This window comes from Taeniopygia guttata, chromosome 3, assembly GCF_048771995.1.
Source record: "Taeniopygia guttata chromosome 3, bTaeGut7.mat, whole genome shotgun sequence".
Classification (NCBI taxonomy): domain Eukaryota; kingdom Metazoa; phylum Chordata; class Aves; order Passeriformes; family Estrildidae; genus Taeniopygia; species Taeniopygia guttata.
The window spans coordinates 20335563-20361006 of NC_133027.1; the positions used below are offsets into that span (position 1 = coordinate 20335563).

A 25444-nucleotide genomic window follows, 5' to 3' on the forward strand; every position below is an offset into this window, starting at 1 on the left:
TAATGTGAAATGAACAGTCTGGGTTATGTGACTCATCTTCAAATGTACAGCTGCAGTAAAGTTAAGATAACCATGGCCATTTCTCTCCAAGTAAGTTTTGCTTAAATTATTGGTCATCTGAAAGCTAATAATTGTGTAGCATGCTTATAGCACTTTACATCTTCAAAGTGTTTTGCAAGTGAATCACAACACAACTAAATTTTAGAAGCAACTTTCTGTTTGTAGAGAAAATGAATTCAAGGGATAATGTAGTTTGACCAAGGCCACAGAGGAGTCCATATCAGAGCCTGCATGAGTTTTTGATGGTTAGTCCTATGTATAAAAGCTGCCTCTTTCCCTCCCTCTCTTTAGCACACATTTTCATATATATATATATATATATATATAATTTCACATGTAATATGTCTCTTATGTCTGTCTAAATGTGACCTGCTATAACAAGACTAACATTTTCTGAAAATGACAAAAGTCTTATTTGTTCCAATGATTTTTGAAAGATCTAATTTGGCAAGTTCAGTGGTACAGAGTGCTAGCTGTGTTAACATAACACAGTAAAAATTGAATTATTAAATTACTTGCTTCCTTAAGTATAAGAAAATTCTTGCATGTCTTGGATACTGTAGCAAAGTAACAATGGATAAATGCTGAATTTTTAATGACCACCACTGACTACTATATTAATAATGATACTCTTGAGGAACAGTTCACAAATTTATTATTAGTGGATAGCCTGCTAGTGTAGTGCTACTATGTGTTCAAAACAAAAAAAAAAATGTGATGAATGTTTAGCATTCACTTTACTAAAAAAAAAATCACACCCTGTGCATTATGTGGCTTTCCTGAGAAAACTCCATCTGTTATGATTTAAGTAAAACACTTTTTCCTTTGCAGTAAAAATAATGCCTTGATTTTTTTCAGTTCTTTAGAGAAAGGAAGATGTCATAAGCTCTAGCAGAGACATTTTGCTTTCAGATTCTTCTTTTGAACCCTGTCTGCCTACCAAAGCAGCCATGGTTCACAAATGGGCTGTGCTCATGGGAGCAGATTATTATATGTATGTCTGTTCAGACAAATACAAGTGAAGAGTCTGGCATTTAAATGGAGCCCATCACGGAAGAGCTCTGTCTAGGGCCTGACCTTTTTTGTATAGCTCTCTAATCAGCATGCTAGTTGGTTATTGTTACACTGTGCTATAAGGTATGATCTCTGCAGTATACATTTCCATCTTAAGGGGAAGTAGTTGCTGTAATATGCATGGATGTATCTTCTGACCTTGACTTTTATTTTTTTTCTGAAAATACATAAACTTACACATTTTGGAGACGAGCTCATACTTTCTTGCATTTTTATAAACACTTTTTAAACAGTTAATCTGGGAAGAGGGTTGGGGAAATAAATGGGCTAATGGGGCTGCTTGCCCTTACTGCTCTAATACCTTTGGTTGCAAGGAGCATTACTTAAAAGCAGCATCAGTGCTGCCTTGTGCTTAGATAGGCTGGACATGAGCACTGGCAGTGCTTTGGCTCTTCTGTGACCACCTGTGGCTTGTGTCAGTCAGAGCACAGTGGTCATCACTGCCCCACAGTGGGAGCAGGGAGGGGTGTCTTTGGTCCTTACTGGTTTTATGAAGAGTTATAGGTGCTCAGGTTGTTTGAATGGGGAGGGGGGATTTTTCACTTGTACCAGTTGTTGCCATATAAACAGCCATTGCTTCTGCCTTTGTGCAAGTCATGGTAAAACTAACACATGACAACCACCTTTTTTCTCCTGTCGTGCTCCTGTCTTTGAGGTGACCAGTGCCATAATATTTGCCAGTGGTGTAGGAGGAAATAAAGCTTTTAGGAAGCATGAGGTGTTTGAGGACATATGGGTGGTGCTGTGGCCCAGAGGCCAAGCTCATCAGCCTTGCAGTGGGTTTGATCTCCAAGTAATTCTGGGGAGTTCTAGGCCTTAAACTAACAGTTCCTCATGTAAATAGGAAAAGGTCCCATAGTGTTACATTGCCTGTCATTAATAAAAATGAATGAGCTGAGCAGATTGTACCTTATGTCTGACTATATATGTGGGGTAAAAGCAGTGTTTGTGTTTTTATTGTGTTATAAATCCAGTCTGTTTGTCAGAACAATTCATGATCATGTCATGCAGATTTTTGCAGGAGGTTATTTCATGCAATTTCACACATGTAGCATATAAAACTCACAGACAGAAATCAAGAAATACAGCCATCATTCTTATTGCGGGCATTTTTTTTTTTGCATTGGTTACTGTTCCTCATTATAAATTTCACCTCCAGCAGTTTGTTTTCCTCTTCATTTATGCAGAATGCTCCTTCTTTTGAGTCATCCTTGTCATATTTCTTCCCACAGCTAAACGCTACTGTAAGAATTCAAGTCCAACCAGCAGTACAACAAGCAGTTATGCCCCTAGCAGCAGCAGCAATATGAGTTGTGGTGGAGGCAGCAGTGCCAGCAGTACCTGCAGCAAGAGCAGCTTTGACTATACTCATGACATGGAGGCAGCGCACATGGCTGCTACTGCTATTCTGAATCTCTCCACCCGCTGCAGGGAGATGCCTCAGAACCTCTCCACTAAGCCTCAGGATCTCTGTGCAAGGGTAAAAATTAGTAAATCTGTTTGTTGATGAAGATTTCTCTTAACTGTACTTGCTCTGCAGCCCTGATTGAGAGAAAAGCTTTAGTACATGTTGCCTTTTCCCCCCCCCCTCAAAATTAACATAATCTGGTGGCTCTGCTAAAGCAGGGAGAAAAAATACCAAAAAAAAGATACAAATTGCTCACAAGTATTGCAGGAAATCATGATGGTTTTATAAACTAATGATACTGATACCATGTACTCCTTTTTAAAATTTGTCTCTTACTCTAATTATAAAAGATGCTTGGATTGCTCAAGTGGTACTAATTTCACTACTGTTTGATTTTTTTTTTTTGCAAAATGCAGTTTGGTTCATACGTTTGGCAAAGGGATTAAGATTTAACTCAGCCTTTTCATTTAAAAGGCACAAACGGGACCCAAGCTTGTAAGATTCAGTGCAGAGAAATCTGTGGTGCTGTATGTTATAATTTCTTGCCTGTCTGTGATACCAGAGTTTTTAAGTCAATGCATAATATATTTGAAATGAACTAATCCTCCAGTTCAGGTGACTTCAAATGTGCATAACAGTCTTGCAGAGTGACTGCTGTTCTGTATGCCCATATAAAATAGCCATATTTTATATGGACATAAAAATAAAAGCTTTTATTATTAAGCTTTCTGTATTAAGAAAAAACAGTGTGCTATTAACATTCGTCAAAGATTTAGTAGATTTCATTTTTAACTTTAAAGTTTTAGCTCTGACAATTGTTCAAAAATGAGTATTTAACATGCACAAGCAAACAGTGCAGTGCTGCCTACAGGAGACCACTAGATGGCTGAGCAGACAGATGCAGTGCAGAGGAAACATTTTTATTCTGCTTGTAGAGAGATTTTGAGCTGGCAGACATGTTCTCTTCTTTTCCTATAGACAAAGGTTTGCTTTCTCTTATTGTGCACACCACCTCATGTTATGATCATTCATAACAAACTAAACCTGTAGCAGTAAGTATTAGCAATAATCATGCTCTGAGACAGAATGGACTTCGTTTTCAAAACTGCTTTTTATATTAATTGATTTAGTACTGTTCAAGAGGAAAATCTCTTTCTCTCATGTAAATAAATGCAGTTTTCTCTATTCAGTATGATGGGAGAAGCTGGAATACAATACTAAAAATCGTCTGTGTCTAAGCCAGAAAGGGCCTCTTTTTTAATGTGTCACTATATTGCAACCGAAGGAATAAGTCTGAGAAGATAAAGAAATACTTTCTAAATTAAATTAGCCAGATATCAGCAATTAGATATAAGCTCTAACAAAAGGAAGTAATTCAGAGAGATTTGCCTTTGCAGTGGTTTCCTGCAGCTCTGTTGTTACTCAAGAGGAAAGAAAGTCACCAGACATACAAGGAGTCAGTCAGATTCACATTCATTTCACAATGAAACCAAATTTCTCCTGGAAAACTTCATTTTTGGAAAGATGAGGGATTCTCTATGGGCATTTTTATCTTATCTGTCCTTAGTTTTTAAATTTTGTGTTCATTTTAAGATATTGCATTTTTCCTTATCTACTATAATAGTCAACACTTGTTTGTTTCTGCAAAAGAGCCCATACTCATCCCATTTTTCACAGTACCAGTTGTCACAGAAATTGGAACAAATTATTATCAAAATAGGTACATGAATTGTTAATACGTGTTCATCTGCAGGGAAGGAGCTGTGAAACTTAAATGCATTTACTCATTGACAAATGGTGTCCAAAAGGACTTCTTTTGGTACCCTACCTCCCTGTTTAATTTTCTGACATTATCTATTCAAGCACTGACTGCAATGTAAAAGAAAAAGAAACAAAGGTTATTTAATGTTAGCTGTTTTTTGTTTTTCCAATCACCAAGATGCATGCCATGACTGAAAACAAGAATTATGCATATGTTACATCACAGGGTACTTCACCTCTCACAGAATAAATCAAGAACATAAAGACAATGGCAAGAAAATACCTTTAGAGCTTTCTCCTTTATGTATTGTATTTTGCACTTACATGCTGGATGGCAAGAAGGCTACTGAAGACTCTCCCCTTTCCCCCCAAACATCAAATTAGCCATTCAGGAAGAAATCTACTTTAACAGCATTAATGTTGTGTAACAGCATCATGCTATGTGTAGGAGGGGGCTCAATGCTTACAATCTATACAGGAATGGAAAAGCATTTTATCATTCTGCTAGGCAATCAGATTGAAGAAGAGGTAGCAGTTTGCCAGTGTGAAGCCGAATTAACAATATTTTTCTTATTTTGACAGAATCCTGATATGGAAGTCGATGAAAATGGGACGTTGGATCTGAGCATGAACAAGCAGAGGCAGCGAGATGGCTGCTGCACCATTTTGACCCCACTGGAGCCAATGTCCCCACAACGACAAGCCGTGATGAACAACCGCTGTTACCAACTGAATGAGGGTGACTGCTGGGACTTGCCAGTGGACTACACTAAAATGAAGCCAAGTAGGATAGATGAAGATGATTCCAAAGAAATTAATGTATGTCTTTTTCATCTATATAGTTCTTGTTGCAGTCTAATTTTGGTAATTCATTAATTTTCTGGAATTTGGAGGGAAATAGGAAGCAAAATTAGTATGTGACAAAACTGGTGAATTTCTACAAAAAGGACTTTTTTGCTGGTTAATCTTTAGGACTATATCATACTGGCACACATCTGATCTGTGACTAAGTTCCATAAGACAACATTTGAACCATGAATGTGAATCATGTTTTCTAACAGCATCATCTTGTTAACAAATATTTTCTGCAGTAAAGATGTCTTGCTGTATCTAGATTATGTTACTCTGTATAAGCAAGTTGACATAACTGTGCAGTACTGGGATAATCATCACTGAAGACAAGATATTCTCCTGAATTTGAAAACCATAAATTATGTGCTATTTGAAAGCATGTATTACTTAGAAATAAATTTAAACAAAGTAGCAGAGTATAATGTAAGCTTTCAACTAATCTTCTGGATTACTTACATGTTCTTGATAGCTCTGTGTAAGGGCCTGCATGAATGAAATACTTTTTTTCAAAAATATGAAGGAGGGATATAAGAAATCAGTGTTACTTTTCTACTTATAATACCAAGACAGCAGCAAAACCCTTTAAAGAGAAGAGGCAAATAAAGAAAATATGTCAATGAATTTTTATTGCTTTTCAAAACAGAATAGACAGGACACTGAAGAGGTCTGCTGACAAAGTTCAGTGATGCTGCTTTTTTCTGTCAGGCTTTGACACTTATCCATTCTGCAGCCTAAGATCCTGCACTCAGTTCAATTTAGTTGTTTGAGGAAATCTAGTTGGTTTACAGCTAAAAATTAGGCTAATCATTATGTTTAGCACATCTCTTGCCAATTTAATTAAACCATAAACCTATCCTCAGTATCATATAATGAAGTGGGATTTTCATTAGATAGCCCGAATGCATTCTAGCTTTGGTGGTACAGTTTTGCTATTAATTTCACTGAAGTTAGCAGGAAATCTCTGTCACTATCAAGGAAATGTGAGGTAAAGCAGCATGTTTTTTCCGAGTAAGAGCTCCCTACTTTTACTATGTTGTTTATAGCACCATCTGCAGGAATCCTTGTATCCCTGCATTCAGCCACTGCATTCCTGAAATAGATAGGTTTGAATTTCTGAGCATCACTAAAGTTAATTACAAATTATATCATTCTGTCTTGCCAGACAGATCCATTGAGATGTGTCCCAGACTGAGATGCTGTGTGTAGATGTTAAGATTGCTTCTCTTTCATCTTTGAGGTGTTCTAAATCCTTTAAAATGCTATTTAAGATGGCTTTTTGATGCATAAGATACTGCATTTAGTCATCTTTTTTGCATTTCCTCTCTTGTACATTGACTTTAGGAAAAAGACCTGAGTCTTTAAAGAAAAATAATATGACAGCTACAGAAAAAGCTGGAGTTTTTCCTTTTTATTTTTCTAAATAAATAAATTATATATTTCACATATTGTGAAGTCTTAATCAAAATATTCAAATATTATTCTTAAGTTTAGTATGTGAAAGAAAATAATTTCATTAATTTTCTCAGTCAGAATAGGATAAGAAGGAGATACCATCTGATGACTCTGCTTTGCATTATTTTGTGTAAGTTGTGACCTTCTCTAGCTGAAATTAATGTATATATATATATTTGCCTGTAGCCAGAAGATTTGGATCCTTTCCAAGAGGCACTTGAAGAAAGAAGGTATCCTGGTGAAGTTACAATCCCAAGTCCTAAACCCAAATACCCTCAATGCAAAGAGAGCAAAAAGGATTTAATAACGTAAGCATAATGTGAGGTGAAATTATTTATCTCCTTTTAACTTTTTCTCTCTTTGTCTTTTTTTAAACCAACGAATACATATACGCCTTGCAGTATGAGCATGCAACATTTGCAGCATATAAATGTTTCAAACTGCCAGTTAAGTAAAGTGATAAGCTAACGTGTATTTGCTTGTTCTTAATGATGCTATATTGTATGGAGACGCCATTTTCATTTAAACCTGTTCATTTTGCAGCTTTTCGATTAGGATGCTTAAAACCCCTTGCAGTCATTGCAGCTAAACTGGAAACAATGAAACTTTTAAAAGTTTTTTTTTAAACATACTTACTATTTTGGCTGTTTTTGTTTTTGTTTGGTGGCAGATGTCCAACACCAGGGTGTGATGGGAGTGGTCATGTGACTGGTAATTACGCCTCACATAGAAGGTGTGACTTCATTTTTTTCATGGTGGATTCTGTCTTTTCAATTTATTGTTTTCAGCTTACCTCAACAATGCTGTCAAAGTAAAACGTTGAACTATGTGTTAACCCTTTGAGTAATATATGTTGATCTTAAAAGCATGCTAATTTGTGTGTTGTATAAACGTCTTTTATTTTTAAATAGATTACTAAAATTTCCAAAGTATTCCTTAAGCATTTAAGTAGTTAACCCAGGAATCTCCAATATTTTTGTTATATTTTTCTAGTTCATAGAGAAACAAACAAACAAACAAGAACATTTACAGTATGTAATTTTGGAAGTAATATTGATAACTAAATATATTCAGAGGGTTAACTATATTACAGAATTCAATATTACAGCACTTGCCCCATCGCTTTTCTGCATTACAAACTTTTACTTTTTAATTTGTATGTTGTGTTTGTTTGAGAGTGTTCAGTTATTAAGAAGATTAACATACTTGTATGTCCTGCCATGTCTTACAGTTTATCTGGCTGTCCCTTGGCTGACAAAAGCATTCGGAGTATGCTGGCCACAAGCTCACAAGAACTCAAGTAAGATATAAAGAACAAATATTTTCTTTATAAATATTTATTTGACTGCCAATTGTGTAAAGTTGTATCAGAAATTAGAAATGCTTTCTGGAGAGCTGCTGCAGAAGGGGCTGATCCTGCTTGGAACATGTATTGAAGTCTCTAGAAATTCCATACAGAGGGGCTCTGTACATAAGTCTGTTGGCCTAGTATGTCCTTTTGTGTGTCTGTTAGGCGACAGGGATGGACAAAAGACAGAACTTCTGGAATTTGATCTTAATGTTTGAATTCCTATTCAATTTTTTTCTGAACTTTGAGTTTGCTAGTTAGAACAGAAAATTCCCATACAATCAGACTGATGAAACATTTCTGATTACACAAGCAGTAAAGCATTGCAGTTTTTCAGACACAGTTGGAAGGAGAACAATTTGTTTTTCCCAAACTCTTGCATAATTTTCCCCAGGTTCGTATCATTGCTACCAGCCTAATGCATTTTCTCATGTGACTATGTTTTTTTAATGTTTACTTAGTTATCCCTTGCTTAAAACAAGTTCTTTACTATTCCTTTCAGTTCTTTGGAGTAACAGTTTTGAATGATGAACGTTAGAGAATCATGAGACATAGCTTTGCTCTGTCTTCCTGCACATATGCTCTACTGCAACTCTTTGTGTGGAAGAACTGTAGCATTTATTAGTGCTATGACAGGGCGGTGCTCCTGAGCTGGTGATTTGGTTAAGATGGAAAAATGTTCACATGAAATGAGGAAAATTCAGTAAGGAAAGTATGAATGGACATCACATGCTGCCATACTGCTTAGCAGTACTCTGTTTGTACAATACATTTCTTGAGTTCAGTACATATGCTGATTTTAAAAACCCAAACAACTCTTGATGTAAACCATGGGAAAAATAAGAAAGCAAGCATGAGAAAACTGCTGGAGTAAAATTGCTCTCTAGTTTTACCTAATCTAGTTGCTAGAGGTAAACAATACATGCAAAACTTACAGCTGATTTCCCACAAAGTAAAAAATAATGTTTTGAAACTATTAGTTTAGGTCATGCTGATATATGCTTCCAGAAGAATATGTGATATGCAAAAGGGGATGTAAATGGGATCAGGGTAAACATTTAAGTATAGACAGAGAAAGTCATGCACACCTCAGAGAAACTCAGATTTGGACCTGGATTTTGGGTTGGGATGGGTCAAATATTAGAAGTTCGAGGAAATATGAATGCATAAGCGAAACACAGCAGAAGACTCTTGAGGCAGCATGAATATTTTAAGGAAACCCTTTATAAAGTTTCTACTTATCTTAGGAAGCTGTTTCTGAATTACTTCATCTTCTCTACTTTCCTCAAACATCTGCAGTCAAGGCTGCCTGGTAGGAGCTAGGAAGAAAAAAGTCCCAAAACACCTAAACTTGAGATCCCACTTCTATATCATGCCACTCTCTCTACTTATTTCAAGTTTTTCCTAAGCAAAAGCAACATTAAGTTAAAGTAATATTTTTAGGTTTAAAATAGATTATTTATTATTCATTAGCATAAGTTATTAATTTAGCAGTTGTCATTATACCAGTTGAGCACATAAAAATCTGTTAAGTTTCAAAATTACAGAATTTTAAACAGGCTTACTTAACTCAGTTCTCCTTTATATTTGCACTATATGGCAATTCTTTGTTTTCTGATCATATATTTTTCCACAGGATAACAAAGTAAATCATTGCATAGGACAGATAGTAATCATTGCATAAGCAACTGATTAATTTCTTCTCTTTTCCTTTATTATCTCATGTGAGGCCCTGCCTGTTATTCACTCCAGTTTTCTCAAACTGCCTTCTGAAGATAGACTTATTCATTCACTCACACATTTGTCACTACCATCACATATGAGTGTTCCCTAATATATTTAGTTATTTAGTTATAAAATAATTTTTTTTCATCTGTAGTTATACTCTGAAGTAAATAGGGTTGGTACTATCTTCATTTTAAAACAGAAATTTAGGCATATAATTTTGATTGCTCACTTGGATACTTTTAGGACTCAATTTGTCAGTTCTTCACTGAAGTAGAAATTGTAGAGAAGTGTATATGTTCAAACCCTTGAATTTGCTTTGAGTTATGGGAATTTAGCAGATCTATGTAATGTAATTGACCCTTTGTGAAAAGGGATGTACTCTGCAGAAAAAGCAGGAGAGTCCAGTTCCAGAGCAGCCATACTGTCCTTTCTCCTATCCCAAAACTCTAATCAGTCCAGCTTCTGCTTGGCCCATTTACTCTGTCCTGTTTTTCTTCATCATTTTTTTCTACATTGTTCCCTGTCTCAAGCCCCCTTGTCTGATCAACCCATCTCCTGCCTTCATCACATTTATATTTTTATTGTCCTCTGTCTCTACATCCTTTGAATTTGGTACAGAGACAGAAATAAAGCATCTTAGCGTTTCCCACATATATTTGAAAGCAGGGAAGTAGGAGTCCTATGGATGGCAGCATCCTTTACACAGCTCTCATTTATGCTCTTGTTTGCTTAAGATGGAAGAAGATGTGATCATGTAAATGTAACATGCATGCACAAATCAGCTAAACCAAAGCTACATAAGAGAATTTGATTTTGAAATTTTTGAACTGTGAAGTACTCAATTTACGTTATGTGTGAGGTCTGGGAGTATAATTTCCTTGTTTCTAAAGCGAAGAAGAAGAAAAGAAGCAGAAGTTCCATAATATGGGATACTACTGGCCATCTGTCAGGCCACCAGCCACCATGGGATGTTTTGGTGTCTGCTCCATTACCTGGGCTGCTGTCGTAGCAACAGCAGTGGAAGCTTTAGTGATCTGCATGGACTGGCACCAGGAGGAGATGGGGAACATTGCTGGGATGTTTCACACACATTTGCTGACAGCGGAGGAGTAGTGAGAATCAGTAACCTTGGCTCCTGCTCCATGCTGTAGAGGGAAATGTATACACATTTTTTACCCATAACACAAGCTGAGATCCCTTTTGTCCTTTCCCTACCAATCTGTACTCTTCTCATCTCTTCTTCATCTTTTATTTCTTGTTCAGATTTTCAATGTAGTTTTTTCCATTCTTCCATAAAGACTTCAGCCTTTGTAAAATTCTTGGCAAATACTTGTTTAATGTTTAGGGTACAGAGAACAATTGATAGTGTAGCAGAAAAACTGATACTGCAGCATAGGAATCATATTTCTGGACTGCATAATTTGGAAGGATTTAATACTTCTATGGCTTTACCATGCATCAAATATTACACATGTGCTGGTAAAGCTTTCATATCACATTTTACTGATACATGATCTCTTTGTGTGTATTTTACAACACATACAAATCATGTATAATGTAGCTTCCTAACTGGAATTTTGCTAACACACTGATTTTTTTTGTATTCCAACTAAAATACAAAATAGCAGACATTTCAAATAATATTCATTAATAATATCATTCACAATCAAAATAATATAAGAATCCTACAAGGTTAGAGAAATGTTTATTTTTGCGTAACAGTCATGCTTATTGTATTGCCATTTGGAAATTCTGGCTCCAATTCCATTACTCATATTTTCTGGCTCTCAAAATAATAATGTTGTAACTTTCAATTAAATTGTTCAGGGTCAGTCAGCATAATTATTCCTTTCCAACCATGCTTCTCATCTGTAAGGGTTCTTGCTCAGGTCTACCATGCAAGTTGCACAATTTTTCATTTTCACCCAGAGCTCAAATAGGAAAGTGAGAACCTTTGTGCATAGTTTGACAGCTAACTAAAGCATTTACAGCCTGGTTAGTGATCTCCAAATAACAGAACAATATCTTCTGCTTTAATTCTCAATTACTTTTGCTGGGAAGAAAAAAAAAAAAAAAAAACAGTTGACAGCTTTAAAGCTGTCTGAAGAAATCAATATCTGGCAAGGAACCAAGCTTTTCCAGTGTTAAGATTTTGGTTATAATACTTGTGAAAAGCAACTAATTTTTAAAGGACCTAGGAGCACTATATTGATGAGTAAAGTTAACTATGATGGGAAAGCAGTTAACAGCCCACCTAGTGACAGCTACCAATATTAAAGTATTCATAAATTAAATTCAGTGTGATCTTACCAAGGAGACTTTTCTTATCAGTTTTCTTTATTTATTCCTTATCATGGCAGGTTTTTCTAACAGTTATAATTGCTTCTAAACTGTAATAACATGGTGGAATTATAAATACTGTTAAAAACATCATTTTGAAGCATTTTAAATCTTATTCAAAATCAGGAAAAAAAAAAACAAAAACTCCAAAGCTAAAATTAATTATTGTTTTAAAAGGACACATTTTATTAAATAGTAAATCAATCCCAACTAAAACACAGCTGACCGACTGTGAGAATTTCTACTTGGTGTCCTTTCAATGTGGGAACCTGTGAACCCAGGTACCAGAACCTCCCAGAAAGTTACAAACTTATTTCTAGTTAGTGCTACTTTGATGTAAAGATAATCACAGTTTTTCAAAGGCCACAGATATATATATATATATATATATATGTATACATACATGCATATATACACACACACACACACACACACACACACACACACACACACACACACACACGTAAATACCCTAAGTGTTAGCTTGGTCTACTGTGGAGCTAAATATCACATCCTCAACATCTACCCTTGTTGTCTTGGGTCAATTTTCTGCCAGAAAATCCCATTATAGCTTATCCTGAAGAATCTGATCCTCAGGAAGATTTGCACTTCAACCAGGTGCCTTCAAGTTTGGATACTTCCTGATACTGTTGTGGTATGGCCAGTCTTTCAGTCCTAAAACATCTGTGGATTTTCTTGTTTTCTATGGTGGATGTCTTTTGGTATTTCCTATGGAGAGAGTAGTGCAGCCTCCTTTCCCTCACTACAATGAAACCTGAGAGCTTTTGTTTCCCACATCTCTTCTTAACTCAAAGTGATGAACTCAGTCTATTTTTGCCAGTTTTCCGCAATAAAGTAAGAGTTGGAATTTCTCTGCCTTCATCTCTTTTCCATGTCATTCTGCCACAGTGATTTCTATATTCTTGGTGATCTTCTACTCTTCCTCTTAACTTCCTTTCACTCATCTCCCTGTTCCTAGAGGTGTCACCCTGGCAGTGTTCACATAGAAAAGTGAACTTCTCTGAAGCTCTCTGGGTTAGCCATGATTGTTCTTGAAAAACAACTCCATGCAGTACAGTGTTTTCATGATAGAAAAGACATCCTTACCTCATACTTCTAGGGAAACTCTTCTGTATTTATATATTATCTATTATTTATTTCTACTCATGTGATTTTACTGCAATTTGCTCAGCAAGAGATGTGAAGAAGAGGCATCCTCCCAGAAATGGAGAAACTTCTGTTGTCTTTATTCTGATGAATATAAAAAATAAAATACTGGAAAAGAGTAGTATTTTCCTCCTTGCTGTAGTCATCTGGTTAAAAATAGGCCATTTCAAATATAAATTTTAAATGCAGAGACAAAAATGATTAGGATATATTAGTAAAACACCACAGGAACATTTCCCTCTTTAGATAGGTAACCACATTATTCTTGGACATTGACCAGTGCCTGTACCATCTTAAACCTTGATAGCTCTGCCACTATACAGTCACTTTATGTACTTAAACCAGTTATTCCTGCAGAAGTCTGGTAATCTGCTGGAGTAAATTCTCCACCTCCTCCATCCTGTGTTTTTCACTTGAGGTGTTTCTGATGTTCCTGGATGTGCGTTTGTTTTTCATCCGCAAAGAAGTATTATCCCTTGCCTTGCCTTCCATTTCCTATCTTCCCCTTCCCTTTTCCCATTGAGATTACATCTGTCCTCCTCTAAGAATGCAGCAAGACTGAGAACCATTATATAGTTTTCACTCAGTTTTATCTTAGAAAATTACTCTTTGTTGCAAGAGAAGTAATCATTTCCATTCCTATTATCACCTTTTTACTCCTGTTGTTTATGTCTTTTTTTTCTACATGGAAACTTAATAGAAGTTGTCATTACAGTTTTTCTTGAATACTAAGGTTGTTGAACCTAGTAAGTAATCTTGTGTTAAGTTGAAATACTCCTTTGATGCTAAGTATGTATCCTTTGAATCTGCAGACACTTTTTGAAATTCCTTGATGCTTTAGCTAACGTTTGTATAGGAAATGTGATTGCAAGGACCTGACATAATGTATTTGGAGAAATGCTAAAAAGTGCTTGAGTGAGCCATTTGTAAATTATAGTGTTTTATTAATTTATCTGCAATGTTGTGGTAAAAAAATGAACAAACTGTAGTTTTTGATGGATGTGTTCTTAAATTGCAAGTTAGTGTGCTAGTCTAATTTAAATTATTAAAACAAAACCAAGGAACATAGATCCCCAATTATTAGTTCACCTATAAGGAATAATCTTTCCCATTTTGCTCAACAATCCTTGGGCCAAGTGAAATTAGGAATCTTATGTGGTTTCAGTGGGTTTTTTTTGCATTTTTGTTTCCTGTATTTATTGCAGATTTCCACTTGGATACCTTATCTTTGATGGCAGCATGCATGCCTGGCCAGAACAGAACACCTTGGGCTCTGTTCCTGCACTTCTCAATACTCAAATGGGCACTGTAGGTTATACCTAGCATTTCCAACCTCATGTTGTGTGGTGTTATGATAATGTCCTTTTGTATAGAAACCCATCATCTGCAGCAACCTCATCTCTGTAGTCGCAATAAGTTTTACATATGGAAGTGGCTGGGCTTTTTCTCTGTTAGAATAACTCATTCAGACTCTGGTAAGGTTGAGTCATTCCATTTTTCTCACTTAAGTTTGTCAACTTTTGTCTCTGAAATGGAAAACACTTGAGTTTTGTTTGCATAAGACCCTTCATCATTGTTTTCATTACTCAGAGGTAGTCTTAAAAGCATGTACTGAAAACCTCCTTAAAAGCCATCTGCATATCAGTATCTCTGATGCTGTGAAATGTTCCATGCAGGCACGAAATTGTTTGCATGAAGCACCTTGCAGAATCAGGGCCTTAGTAAGTTGTCGACACTATGAAACGCTCTGAAATGAGAGGCTTCCTTTGCATAGTGGTATCTACAACAGCCAAACAGTTCACAGCCTGTGTCTTTATGTGCTTAATTATTCAAAACAAAAGATAACAGTAGCTTGTATTTTTTTTACTGTTTCGATTTGAACCAGTATTTAAAACCATTTGCTAGTCAGGTATTACCAAAATAGTCTCATTTCAAATGAACAGTCACTGAATTAGAGTAATTTTTTCAAAGCAACCTCTATGACTTTAAGAAACTTCATTTTTAGAAGGAATGTAAGTGGTGGGCATCCACGTCCCTGCAACTGCCTGACTTTGAAATTGGAATTTGGTGTCTGCAATAATAACTTAGGCAGTTTTGAAGATACATTCCTTAGTTCCTAGATCTTCACTAATCACCAAATATTTCAGTGTGAATGTTTGTTTGATGGTTTATTTTAATTTTTGAAACTTTTCTCTTGTCAGTCATTCTAGTGCCATACTGTGCAGTTTCTAAGCAACTATTCTGAGAGGAGCACTTAATTGTGATTAATTATAAATGAATTTGTTTAGCTGTGTTAATATGCCCAATGAATCTCTCTAAGGCCTTCTTGTCTTGGAGTTATTCCATTTGTACAGTTGCCTCTGTCTTCCTTGGATTTGGTCATACTTCTTTGTCATTGAACTTGTCCTACATAATTAATCTCATTCAGCCTGGCATTTGCTTGTAATCAATTCAAGGGTCTTTTCTTTGGCACAATTGGGTAATTGTGCAGACTCCCATTGTGGTGTTGATCATTTTTGCTTCAAGTCAACAAATCATAACCAATTGCTCATTCCATCCAGATCTGCAAAGATCTGCAACATGATGCTGTGGTATATCCCAAGTGCTGAGGCGATCCCCATGGGAAGTTGCATAAACTATACAGTTGCTAAAAGGGGAGTTAAAAATGCAGTGTTTTGAACTTTCTGTGTTTGGTCAGACTTGCCAAAACCCTTTAATATCAATACCCCAAAACAAAAGTAATTCTGTCACTTGAAGTCCTAAACATGATTGTCCAGATCCTCAGTTGGTGTAAATTAGCATAGCTCAGCTGCCTTTGGAAGAGTTACGCTAAGATACAACAGTGATGATCTGGGCAGATGCCCTCAGCTACTCTCTTGGGTTAGCATTCATGTTTGATTGCCTTATTTTTTGAATATTGCCTTAAATTTTTTGAAGTTACAGAATTCCTTGCATTATTTTGTTTCTTAAAATGGCCAGTTGCTAACTTGATTATGTGATGTCTGTATCTGCACAATAACATATGATTTTGCCATGCAGTTAAATTCATCCCTTTACTTTTATCTCAGTGCTATTGGGACTTTATGTGGCACACATTTTTTGCAGTACTGTAGTATCTATATCAATGCTTTATATCTCTAAAATATCCCATATCCCTCATAAACACCTCATCTTTTACAATATTTTTGTATTCCCAGTAAGTGGAATTTACATTTGCTCATCTGCATGTAAAAACTGCTCTTCTACCCTAACACACACAGAATTTCCACTGCTTCAAAGTCTGTTGATTTCTCTCCTTCCACAGATAACACTATGCTCTTTCAGCATGGCCTCAGTTGTATGAAACTACCTTAAATTTTGAGGAGCACTTTACCACTGGCCGTCATTGATTATTTTTGTATGCTTGACTGTGCTTGCACTGTACTCAGTTTCAACAGTAGTTGATTTCTGTAATAAGAAGGCAGAGGACTATGTACATTACTATCATTAGGTATTATTTTTTTGGACTGTGGAAAACAAATGAAAAAAGACAGATCCTTCAAAAAAATAATCTGAACAAATTCTATTTAAGATTTAGTTTCCAGAGTTGTAAGATTGACATAGTTTAATTCAAGTAATGAGCTGCAAAGTAGTCAGAGTGATATTTAAAATGCCTTATTCAGGCTTCAGAGTTAACAGTACACCGAGATGAACAGAACCTAGTTTCCAAATTTTCAGACTTCAAATTAATGGGAACGTCGTTATGAAAGCATATGATCAGTTAAAAGAACTGTAATTTATTCAGAAGAGATTAAATGCCTAAGTATTTTTCTTCTATATTAAACAGGAAAATAATCAAAACATACAGATGCAGTTTATAAGAAAACCAAGTCATAGACTTTATTTTCTTTTTTACAGGTAGAAAACTATTTCTTCTAAGCCAGTCTGGCACTTTTCTTGAATAGATGGTGCACATCAAAAGTATTCTAAAGAAGAATTACAAAATTACAACTTACTGCTTTTACCAGTAAAACTATGAGCTTAGGGGTTTTTTGTTTCCTTGTAGACACTGATGATAGCTAAAAGAAATAAAATGACCCTGCTTTAAATGCAATCTATTGAATGCTGAATTCAGAGTTTAATAGGCAAAAAACATGTGTTTTTGACTCTATGATTGGAATCAATATTTTAATAATGAATCATACATGATGTCAGAAAATTGGTAAAGAATAAAAAAAATCTTAATTATTTCTTAAAAATATTTTTTTTTTCTTTTAAATCCCAGAGTTATTATTTAATGGGGAGTGAATTCAGTAACTGCTGCGCATTTCTCAAATAAGTTTTAATTTAAAATCTGTAAATGTTGGTTATGCTAGACACTACAGAGATATACTAGACACTGCAGAGAAAAATGGGGTTTTTCCCCATGAATAAGAGTTATAAAAAAATTAGAGGAAAATACTCCAGAGGAATCATAAAAATTTATATGAAAATAACTGAATAATTTTTTAAAATGATAGATCATGGGTTTCTCCTCAAGGCTTCTCCAGGAACGATTGTAGGTGGTGGTTTGTTTTCCTCTGATGCACTAATCAAGCAACATCTGTCAGGAAAGCGTAAGTATTTTCTATAAGTATAGGTATCATGAAGGAGGGGCAAGGGCCTTGCTTTTGAATAACACCAAATACAAGTTTTGTGGCTTGAGTGTGAAGAAAGAATTAAATTATTAAGAAAATTTTTCTTTATTTTTTAAAACCAATTAAAGTTTTTCCTCAACACTCCCAGTCACAGAAAAAAGTCCTTTAATGGTTCTAATTTTTTACTGAGACCTAATCTGAAATATTTTTAAGTGACAGAATCATAGAAACATACAAAGGTTTGGGTTGGAACGGACTTTAAAAATCATCCAGTTCCAGCCCCTCTGCCATGGGCAGGGGCACCTTCCACTAGACCAGGTTACTCAACACCATCCGACCTGTCCTTATATACCTCCAGGGATGGGGCATCCACTGCATCAATAGAACACCTCTCACTATCTTTAGCAGGCTTCAGATCCAAGATTATGATCTGCAACTTTGAAAAGCTTTTTCCCTAAGTAGCATGTTTTTCATGGAGTGAGAACAATATTATGAGGCCAAATTCCACGTAGAGTTTGCACTTCTTCCAGTTGACAAATCCAGTTTCAGGTTGATGCTGTCATAGACAGGGTTCTATCATTATTCATTTATAAAGAAAAGAGTATTTTAAAAGTTTAATTATTCAAGTATTGGTAAGGAAGTTCTTAATTTTTGTTGGAATTCTATTTGATACAATAAACCCCTGTAAATTAAAAATTATTGATATTCAATGCAAAATTTTCTGCAAATTTAGTCTGCAAAACTCCAGAATACTATGTTTAATAATAATTTAACTGACTTTAATTTCATTTTTACAAATTTTTGTGTTAACTCTACTGAAGCCAGAGTAAATGCTGCTGATTCACAAATTGTAATACGTAAACACATCAGGACCACATATCTCAAATTTTTGCAAAATTCTTGTGAGTGTTAATGTACCACAGACCAGATGTGTTTATATCTTCATATAAGGTCTTACATAATCAAGAACATTCTCAAAAAATATTTTTATTCCATCTTAAATTTCAAAAGGAAGTGGGATTGTCTTAAAGGCTAAGAAAAACTTCTTTTTATCTGTTCATGTCAATGAAGATACTTCCATTCAAAGGTAAAGTGAATGTAATGAATAAGATACTTATCCAAGTGGTGATTTTTCTTACAAACTTCTCTCACCATGAAAAGGGGAAATTGGCTGTTTTTAAAGATACTGCCAATGGATTACATTCTGTGCAAGGGATACAGTTGACAACTATAAGTACCAGGAAATGGCAATCTATGGGAGACATTTCTGTAAGATGTAGTTTGCTGGGTAACTTATTCCACAGTTGACGTTCCTGTAATCCTGTATTCATCTTGAAATTAGTGGTTTTCCTGTGTCTAAATGGGTGGTGAGTGGAATTATACCTATCTCTACTTCATGCAAGAACTAGATTTCTTAAAAAATATTTTGGCAGTTTGACTAGAAGATGTAAATATTCACTCTGATAATAGAAAGTTATTGTTCTTCGTCATCAGCCTAGAAAAAGAAAAGTATTAATCAAAGTTTAGACAAGGTCTGTATCAACACAAACCAAGTCAACTATAAATCAGAGTAAGGAGCATTAAATACATGCACAGGGTTATTTGACTATAAGAACCTAAAACAGGAAGTGGTTTTGGAAAAAAAGTTTATTGCTTTGAAAAAATCAGAGGGAAACCTTCTTGTAAAAGTCATGTAAGGCAAAGTTAGCATCTCACTGAGAGCTGCTTCTCTACCTCTGCAGTGCATGGGAACTGTGAGCCCTGATTACAACGGAGCCTGAGCACTGCATGCAGACACACGGGGCCATTTGTTCCTGGCTGGAACCTCCAACACAGCCCTTTGTCCCTGGCTGGAACCTCCAACCTCTCTGTGCTGTGCAGCTGCTTGGGAAACTACTCCTGCAGCTCTCAGACTGCAAACCTGATGTGGCTCTTTCATGAGATGTTTGCAGTATAAACCAAACTCGCACTGCCTTGTTCTATGACAGTTGCAGAAGTGGGAATTGTACAGAAGCATGGACTTTCTGCCTTTGTTAACTTTGAGAAGTAAAGAGGGCCAAAGTAAGAAAAGACATGAGTCCATATCCCATGACAGTGAAAAGCACAATTTATTCTCAAGTGCTCTACTTAATGATACCTTGGAACATTCATATGGAGCTGGAATTATTACTGAAGTGCTGTTCAATACAGTCTCAGATTCCAACAGAAAAATTAAGAGTTTAGCTTGAAACAGTTCTAAGGGTCTTACCAGTTTCCTGCCCTCACTAAAGGGCTATCTCCGTTGTTCTCATAATGTGCAAACTGCCTCATCCACTCTGACAGGTTAGGGTGAAATGACACCAATTTCAGGTCACTGAGTACTGTACTAAAAGCTCTGTTGTTTCTTTTACTGCTACCCAGACAGCTGCAGCATCCTTTCAGGGGGAACAGGAAACTCCGAAGCAGAGGCAGATGGATGTCCAAAGTAGAAGCTGAGAGTATTATCTCGGGTATACAGTCTCTCTCACTGATCAGGATGTTTGTTGTGATCCACTTCATCTACCTCACTGACAATTTTTGAGCATTCATTAACTCTGCGAGCTGGACTTCAAAATCATCACTTTCAATTGTTGAGAAGAACACATACAAATACAAAGAAATACACAAATATTTTGAATATATAAAACTATATGATAAATTTGCTGATGGTTGAAATTTGAACTATGCAGAAGGGACTGGAATCAAGGAAAAATGATAGTGTGTGATGTTTCTGGAATAGAGTCTCAAACTAAGGGCTGCATCTGTACTGCCAATAGGAGGCCAAACAGTATTCTCTCTGATAGAGCTTTTACAATGCATTACAAAATTATAAAATCATGTAGCTAGGGGTATCCAAATGTTAGCTACTCTAAGCTCCTGCTTAGAACAAGTCCAGTTGGAATAGGTTGCTCAGAACCTTGTCCAGTCAAGTTATGAGTTTTGCCAAGGTTACAGTTCCCACAACTATTCCAGTGTTTGACAGGACTGATGCTTGGTTGCTTTTTTTTTTTTTTCATTTATAATAAATTTACTTTCCCATGCTGAATTTTATCCCTTTATTGGGGATAAAATTCAGCTATGCAGCTCTGAGAAGATTTGTGTTATGCTTTCACCACACCAACCAGTTAGGTATTTGCAGACAGCAGCAAAATTCCCTCACACTTTTCATAAGAATGAGCAAACTAACTTCCTCAGTCTTGGATATCAAGTCCTTCAGGCCCAAAACCATCTGGCAATGTCTTGTAGTAGTGCAAACCTGCACCTTAATGTTTGTGGTTCTGAGAGTGCTGGGAAGAAAATTGTACCTTCCGAGGTGTTAGTTCATTACATCTGGTTTGTCTGCCCAGTGTCTACCAGCTCGAGGCAGTAGGATGGAATTCGTGTAGGAATGGCATAACTGTGGTAATGCCCAACTGTCCTCCTTGCAGACAGGTTCATAACTAGACTCTCACTAGGGATTTTTCCCTTCAGTATGAATTAAATATGCTTACTGCATGTCTGAGGTAAGTTAGCACTCAATGCAGACCATGAGTCTTAAGTCAGCCACATGAAAAATTAGAGCAAGTCTGAGAGGGTTTCAAGAACCAGTATCAAGTCACACAGAAAATCAGTAACAAAACTGGGTTTCCCTTAGCTGCACTGTTCATTAGCCTTCTTACTAGACTAGACTGCCTCTCGCAGTCTGATATAATTCACACTCAGTATTTTCATATTTCTTCACTTAGGCTTCTGACAAATGTTTTTAGGCCTAGAGGGGAAAAGCTGCTTGTTTTCATGAAATGAAAACTGGAGTATTTTGCTCACTTGCTGTAGATGCTTCAGTCCAAAATAGAAAGTAGTATCTCTGCTTTATCTGTCTGGAAAAGTGAAACTCTTGAGTTTTCTCCCTTTATCCAAGTGTTAGCCTGTCCCTGTCACTGGATGACAGATATTTCCAGAAAGAAACACAGACATGCAGAAAACATGTAAGAGTCCATCCAGTATAAGGAACTTCATGCTACAATAGTACTTCTCGAGTACTAATGAGCACAATGCAGTGGCTGCATGTGGAGCAAAACAACTCTCAACCTTAAGATGCAATTAGTCACCTAAACATTTAACACCAAACAATTATTTTTACCTTACCTTTCCGAATGTGCACTGAAAATCATCTTTTTAATTGGTCTTTTGAAACAGGAAAAAAGCTGTTTATAGTGAAGAAAATCCCAGCCCATTACATTTTTTGTCACTTGGATTATTTTAATGGACTTGGGGTTTTTTTGCAAACATCTTAGCCCTCGTGCTGCCCAGGATATATTTCTCAGAGAACTCACAGAACTTTACAGTCCTATTGATTTATGGCTTTGCCATAATGCTAGCCTAAGAGAACTCACATTAGAGGCAGGACTCTTGCTTCTTTCTATATTATATAGGTCTAGAAGAATTTTGTTAGCTTGGTCTTTCATACTTAAATACACCATTTTGAAGAAGGACATATAAATTGGACTTTCTCCATGCTCTTTTTCTTTCCATCCTTCCCACTCAGCCTTTTTTCTCCCAGACATTTGATCCAACTCTCTCCTTTCTTGTGATCTTGTAGAATCCTTCTCTTTGTTGTTTGTGCATGCACAAGTTGAACATGAAACAGATAAATAGAATAGATAAAGAATGGCTAAGGTTGGCTCGTGCCCAATCTCCTACCAACAGCTTCAGTGGATTGTTAAGGCCACTGACTACATGAAATCTGGTAATCTTTTTTCCTCTGCTTGTAGCAGTACTAATCTGATAGCTTGTCTCAGCATCCCTTGCTGTGATGCTGACCTTTTTGAGTATTCCAGATTCATAGATTTTGAGGTCATTCCAAACCTCCGGGAAACTCATAGGAAGTGACAGCTTCAAGGTCATACTGCAGTACCCATCAGACCCTTTGTTAATTGCTTCACCTAGGACAAGACATACAAGGCACAGCAGAGCAGAGCATGGGAGAAGCAGCAACATAGAGATGAAAATTAAATAATTACTGTCTTGATAATTTTAAGGTGTTGAAGGTAACCAGCAGGTTGCTGACTATTAATGTACATTTCTTATCGGGCAAAAATTACCTAGTTTAAAGAGTGAATTTTAAAAGTATTCAACATTCAGCCTAATTTCAATTTAATTTTGAGCTAAAACTCCAAACTTCATCATAAACAGAAAAGTTAAGGCTGGTTATTTGAGCTTTTGAAGACACCTTTTAAGGTGAAGAATACCAAATGTTATACCTGTGTTACAGTCTTCAAGTGCTTCAGTTGGACCCATTGTCACATGCAGGGAGCTATAGAAATCATGTCACTGGCTATTCTGCAAACCTGGACCAATCTTTCTGTACAGTGACTGAATGGCAGATATTCTTGAGAGGTTAGTGGTTCCCATATTAATAGACCAACCAGGAATAGGACATTCTTTTTCAGAGACAAATGTGTCCACATAAATTTACTGAAAAAAGCCCACGTGGGTTTTTGATTCATGATTTTTTTGAGCACAGGCTTGCAGCAATGCTATTAGGAGACAAGCGAATCTGCATGGCTTTGTTCCTAGTTGTAGGGCATGTTCTCTTAAGGCTATCTTCTCCTGCATTTTTCTCTGTGCCTCCATCATTTTAAGTTATTCCTTCACATACAAATGAAGCTTTTTTCCAAAGGCTGAGATATTTGGAAATGAACATTTGAATTTGCATATGTTGGAACTGATTCATCCCTGGTGCCAGGAAGTTCTCTCTGCTGCAGGGAGGGGATCTGCAGCTGCCCGGTGCTGCCTCCAAGGCAGGCGATGCTGGCAGGAGAGAAAGCGTGGGCAAGATGCCCGGGGGGGGAACTGATTCACAGCTTCCCCCTGGCAGCTTCTGAGCACAGAGCACCCCCTGGGTAGTGCACAGAAGCTATTTCACATTAGGCACATACCCTGCCTTTGGCAACTGGCATGTTAAGGGGCTATGTGCTGATGTGGGAACAGTGGGCAGCACATCATGGCACTTGCTGCTGGGAAGCTGGGAAGTCCTGACTGGTAGCAAAAGAGGCAGCATGCAGAGGTGGTAATGGAAGGCACAGAAATACTTTTTCTAAAGCAATATAATTAATTTAAACTCATTGTGTGTATCTGTGCATTGGAGTGCATAGCAATATTTTATGTGCCAGCATGATGCATTTTAGGCTGCTTATAGGAAAAAGGATTTCAGTGTAATTAAAAAACATATTATGTTCTTTCTCACCCCCACAAGGTTCAAAAAAATGCAGGAATGCAATACAGATAATAGCAGCAGCTAAGGACAGAAAAAGTAGTATATGCAGAAAACGAGGGAATTAACTAAATTGTAGCTGAGGAGAGGAGTACACAGTCAGCATGCCCCAGTTCAGAACCGTTCACTTGCTGGGGATTTCTAGAGGCAAAGACAAAAAGACAGAGCAATCTCTCTGTAGAGATAAAACAGTCTGAAGTTACTCCATGAAGCCTCTGAGCCAAAATTATTTTAATCTCATGCCTGGACTAGCTCCATAGGCCTGGCATTGTTCCTTCATGGATAGAAACACTGTACAGCGAAAATGGCAACAAGAAATCTTTCCATTCTACACTTCTTTCCAATCTGCAATCTGTACTTCTCCCAATGTCTTCTGAGAGGGCTCAGTAATGCCCAACCAGGAGGGAGCCTTGTCTGGGTCTCCCTTCTCTCCTGCCCAGTCCCACTGAAACTGCATTGGATCCAATACCAGAAAAAACCCTGACAAGATAAAAAAAATATTTTTTTTTTGTTTAATTCACCCATTTTCTCTTCAAAACAATTTTTTGGTTTTGCTGGCTCTTGTCATTTCCCGAAATCCTCTTCCTTTATATCTGCTGTGGGTTTAGCATTTAAATTTCCCTGTTACCTCCAGTGAGACCTGTTATATCAGTAGCATTCTGCTAAATGAGAAATGCTAGCAGTATTTTTTACATGTGAAAAGTGATATTTAGCACTTTTGGTAAAACTAAATTTCTGTGCTTAAAACTCCTTCTAGCTAGAACAAATAGAAGGAAATAATTAACATCTGAATCTAAATTTAACTTCTTTATTTTTTTTTTTATTACAATGCATCTTTATGAAACTTTGATATTTATAGGGGTCTGACTTTGCACAGTCATTATAGATACATTTGTGAGGATTGGAACATAAGTTTAGCCTTTAACATGAAACCAGAGATGTAAAATCCCCTGAAATATTCGTTATCTGCATGACTGTCCCATAGAGTTTATGTTGCCTCTTCAACCAATTCAAATGAGCTTAAATAAGCTCTGAATGCAATTTCCAGAAGTGCCCAGTGTTCTGGTTCTGCTCCTTTTGAAGCCAGTGATAAAGCTCACAAGGACTTCAGTAAAAATAAAAGAGGGCAAGATACTTAAAATTACTAATTGAGTCTCGACAGCCAATAAATTCTGTATTAAGGTTTCACACACAGCACTTTCTCCTCTGACACAAGGGCAGAATGTGTACCCAGTCATTTCAGCAATGTGAGAGGACCACAAGCAATGCAGACAGCAAAAATGATAAAATCAGCTGTGAGAAAAGAGCAGGAGGACAGCAGTGGTGGTGAAAGAAAAGATGATGGAAAAAAAACAAGAGGAAGGAGA

The 25444-nt window shown here is 36.5% G+C and overlaps 1 protein-coding gene across 25 annotated transcripts in view; it reads left to right on the top strand.

Moving 5' to 3' along the window:
- MYT1L (myelin transcription factor 1 like) overlaps window positions 1-25444 on the top strand; it is a 311497-nt gene that overhangs the window by 245767 nt on the left and 40286 nt on the right. For 18 of the 25 annotated variants that reach the window (XM_072926030.1, XM_072926034.1, XM_072926032.1 and 15 more), the window contains 5 exons: window positions 2367-2614; window positions 4886-5122; window positions 6794-6915; window positions 7278-7340; window positions 7839-7907. In XM_072926030.1, coding sequence (XP_072782131.1) covers window positions 2367-2614; window positions 4886-5122; window positions 6794-6915; window positions 7278-7340; window positions 7839-7907 — 739 coding nt within the window. The remainder of the gene's footprint in view (window positions 1-2366; window positions 2615-4885; window positions 5123-6793; window positions 6916-7277; window positions 7341-7838; window positions 7908-25444) is intronic. The other 7 variants (XM_030270108.4, XM_072926041.1, XM_072926042.1 and 4 more) reach the window with 1 other exon arrangement.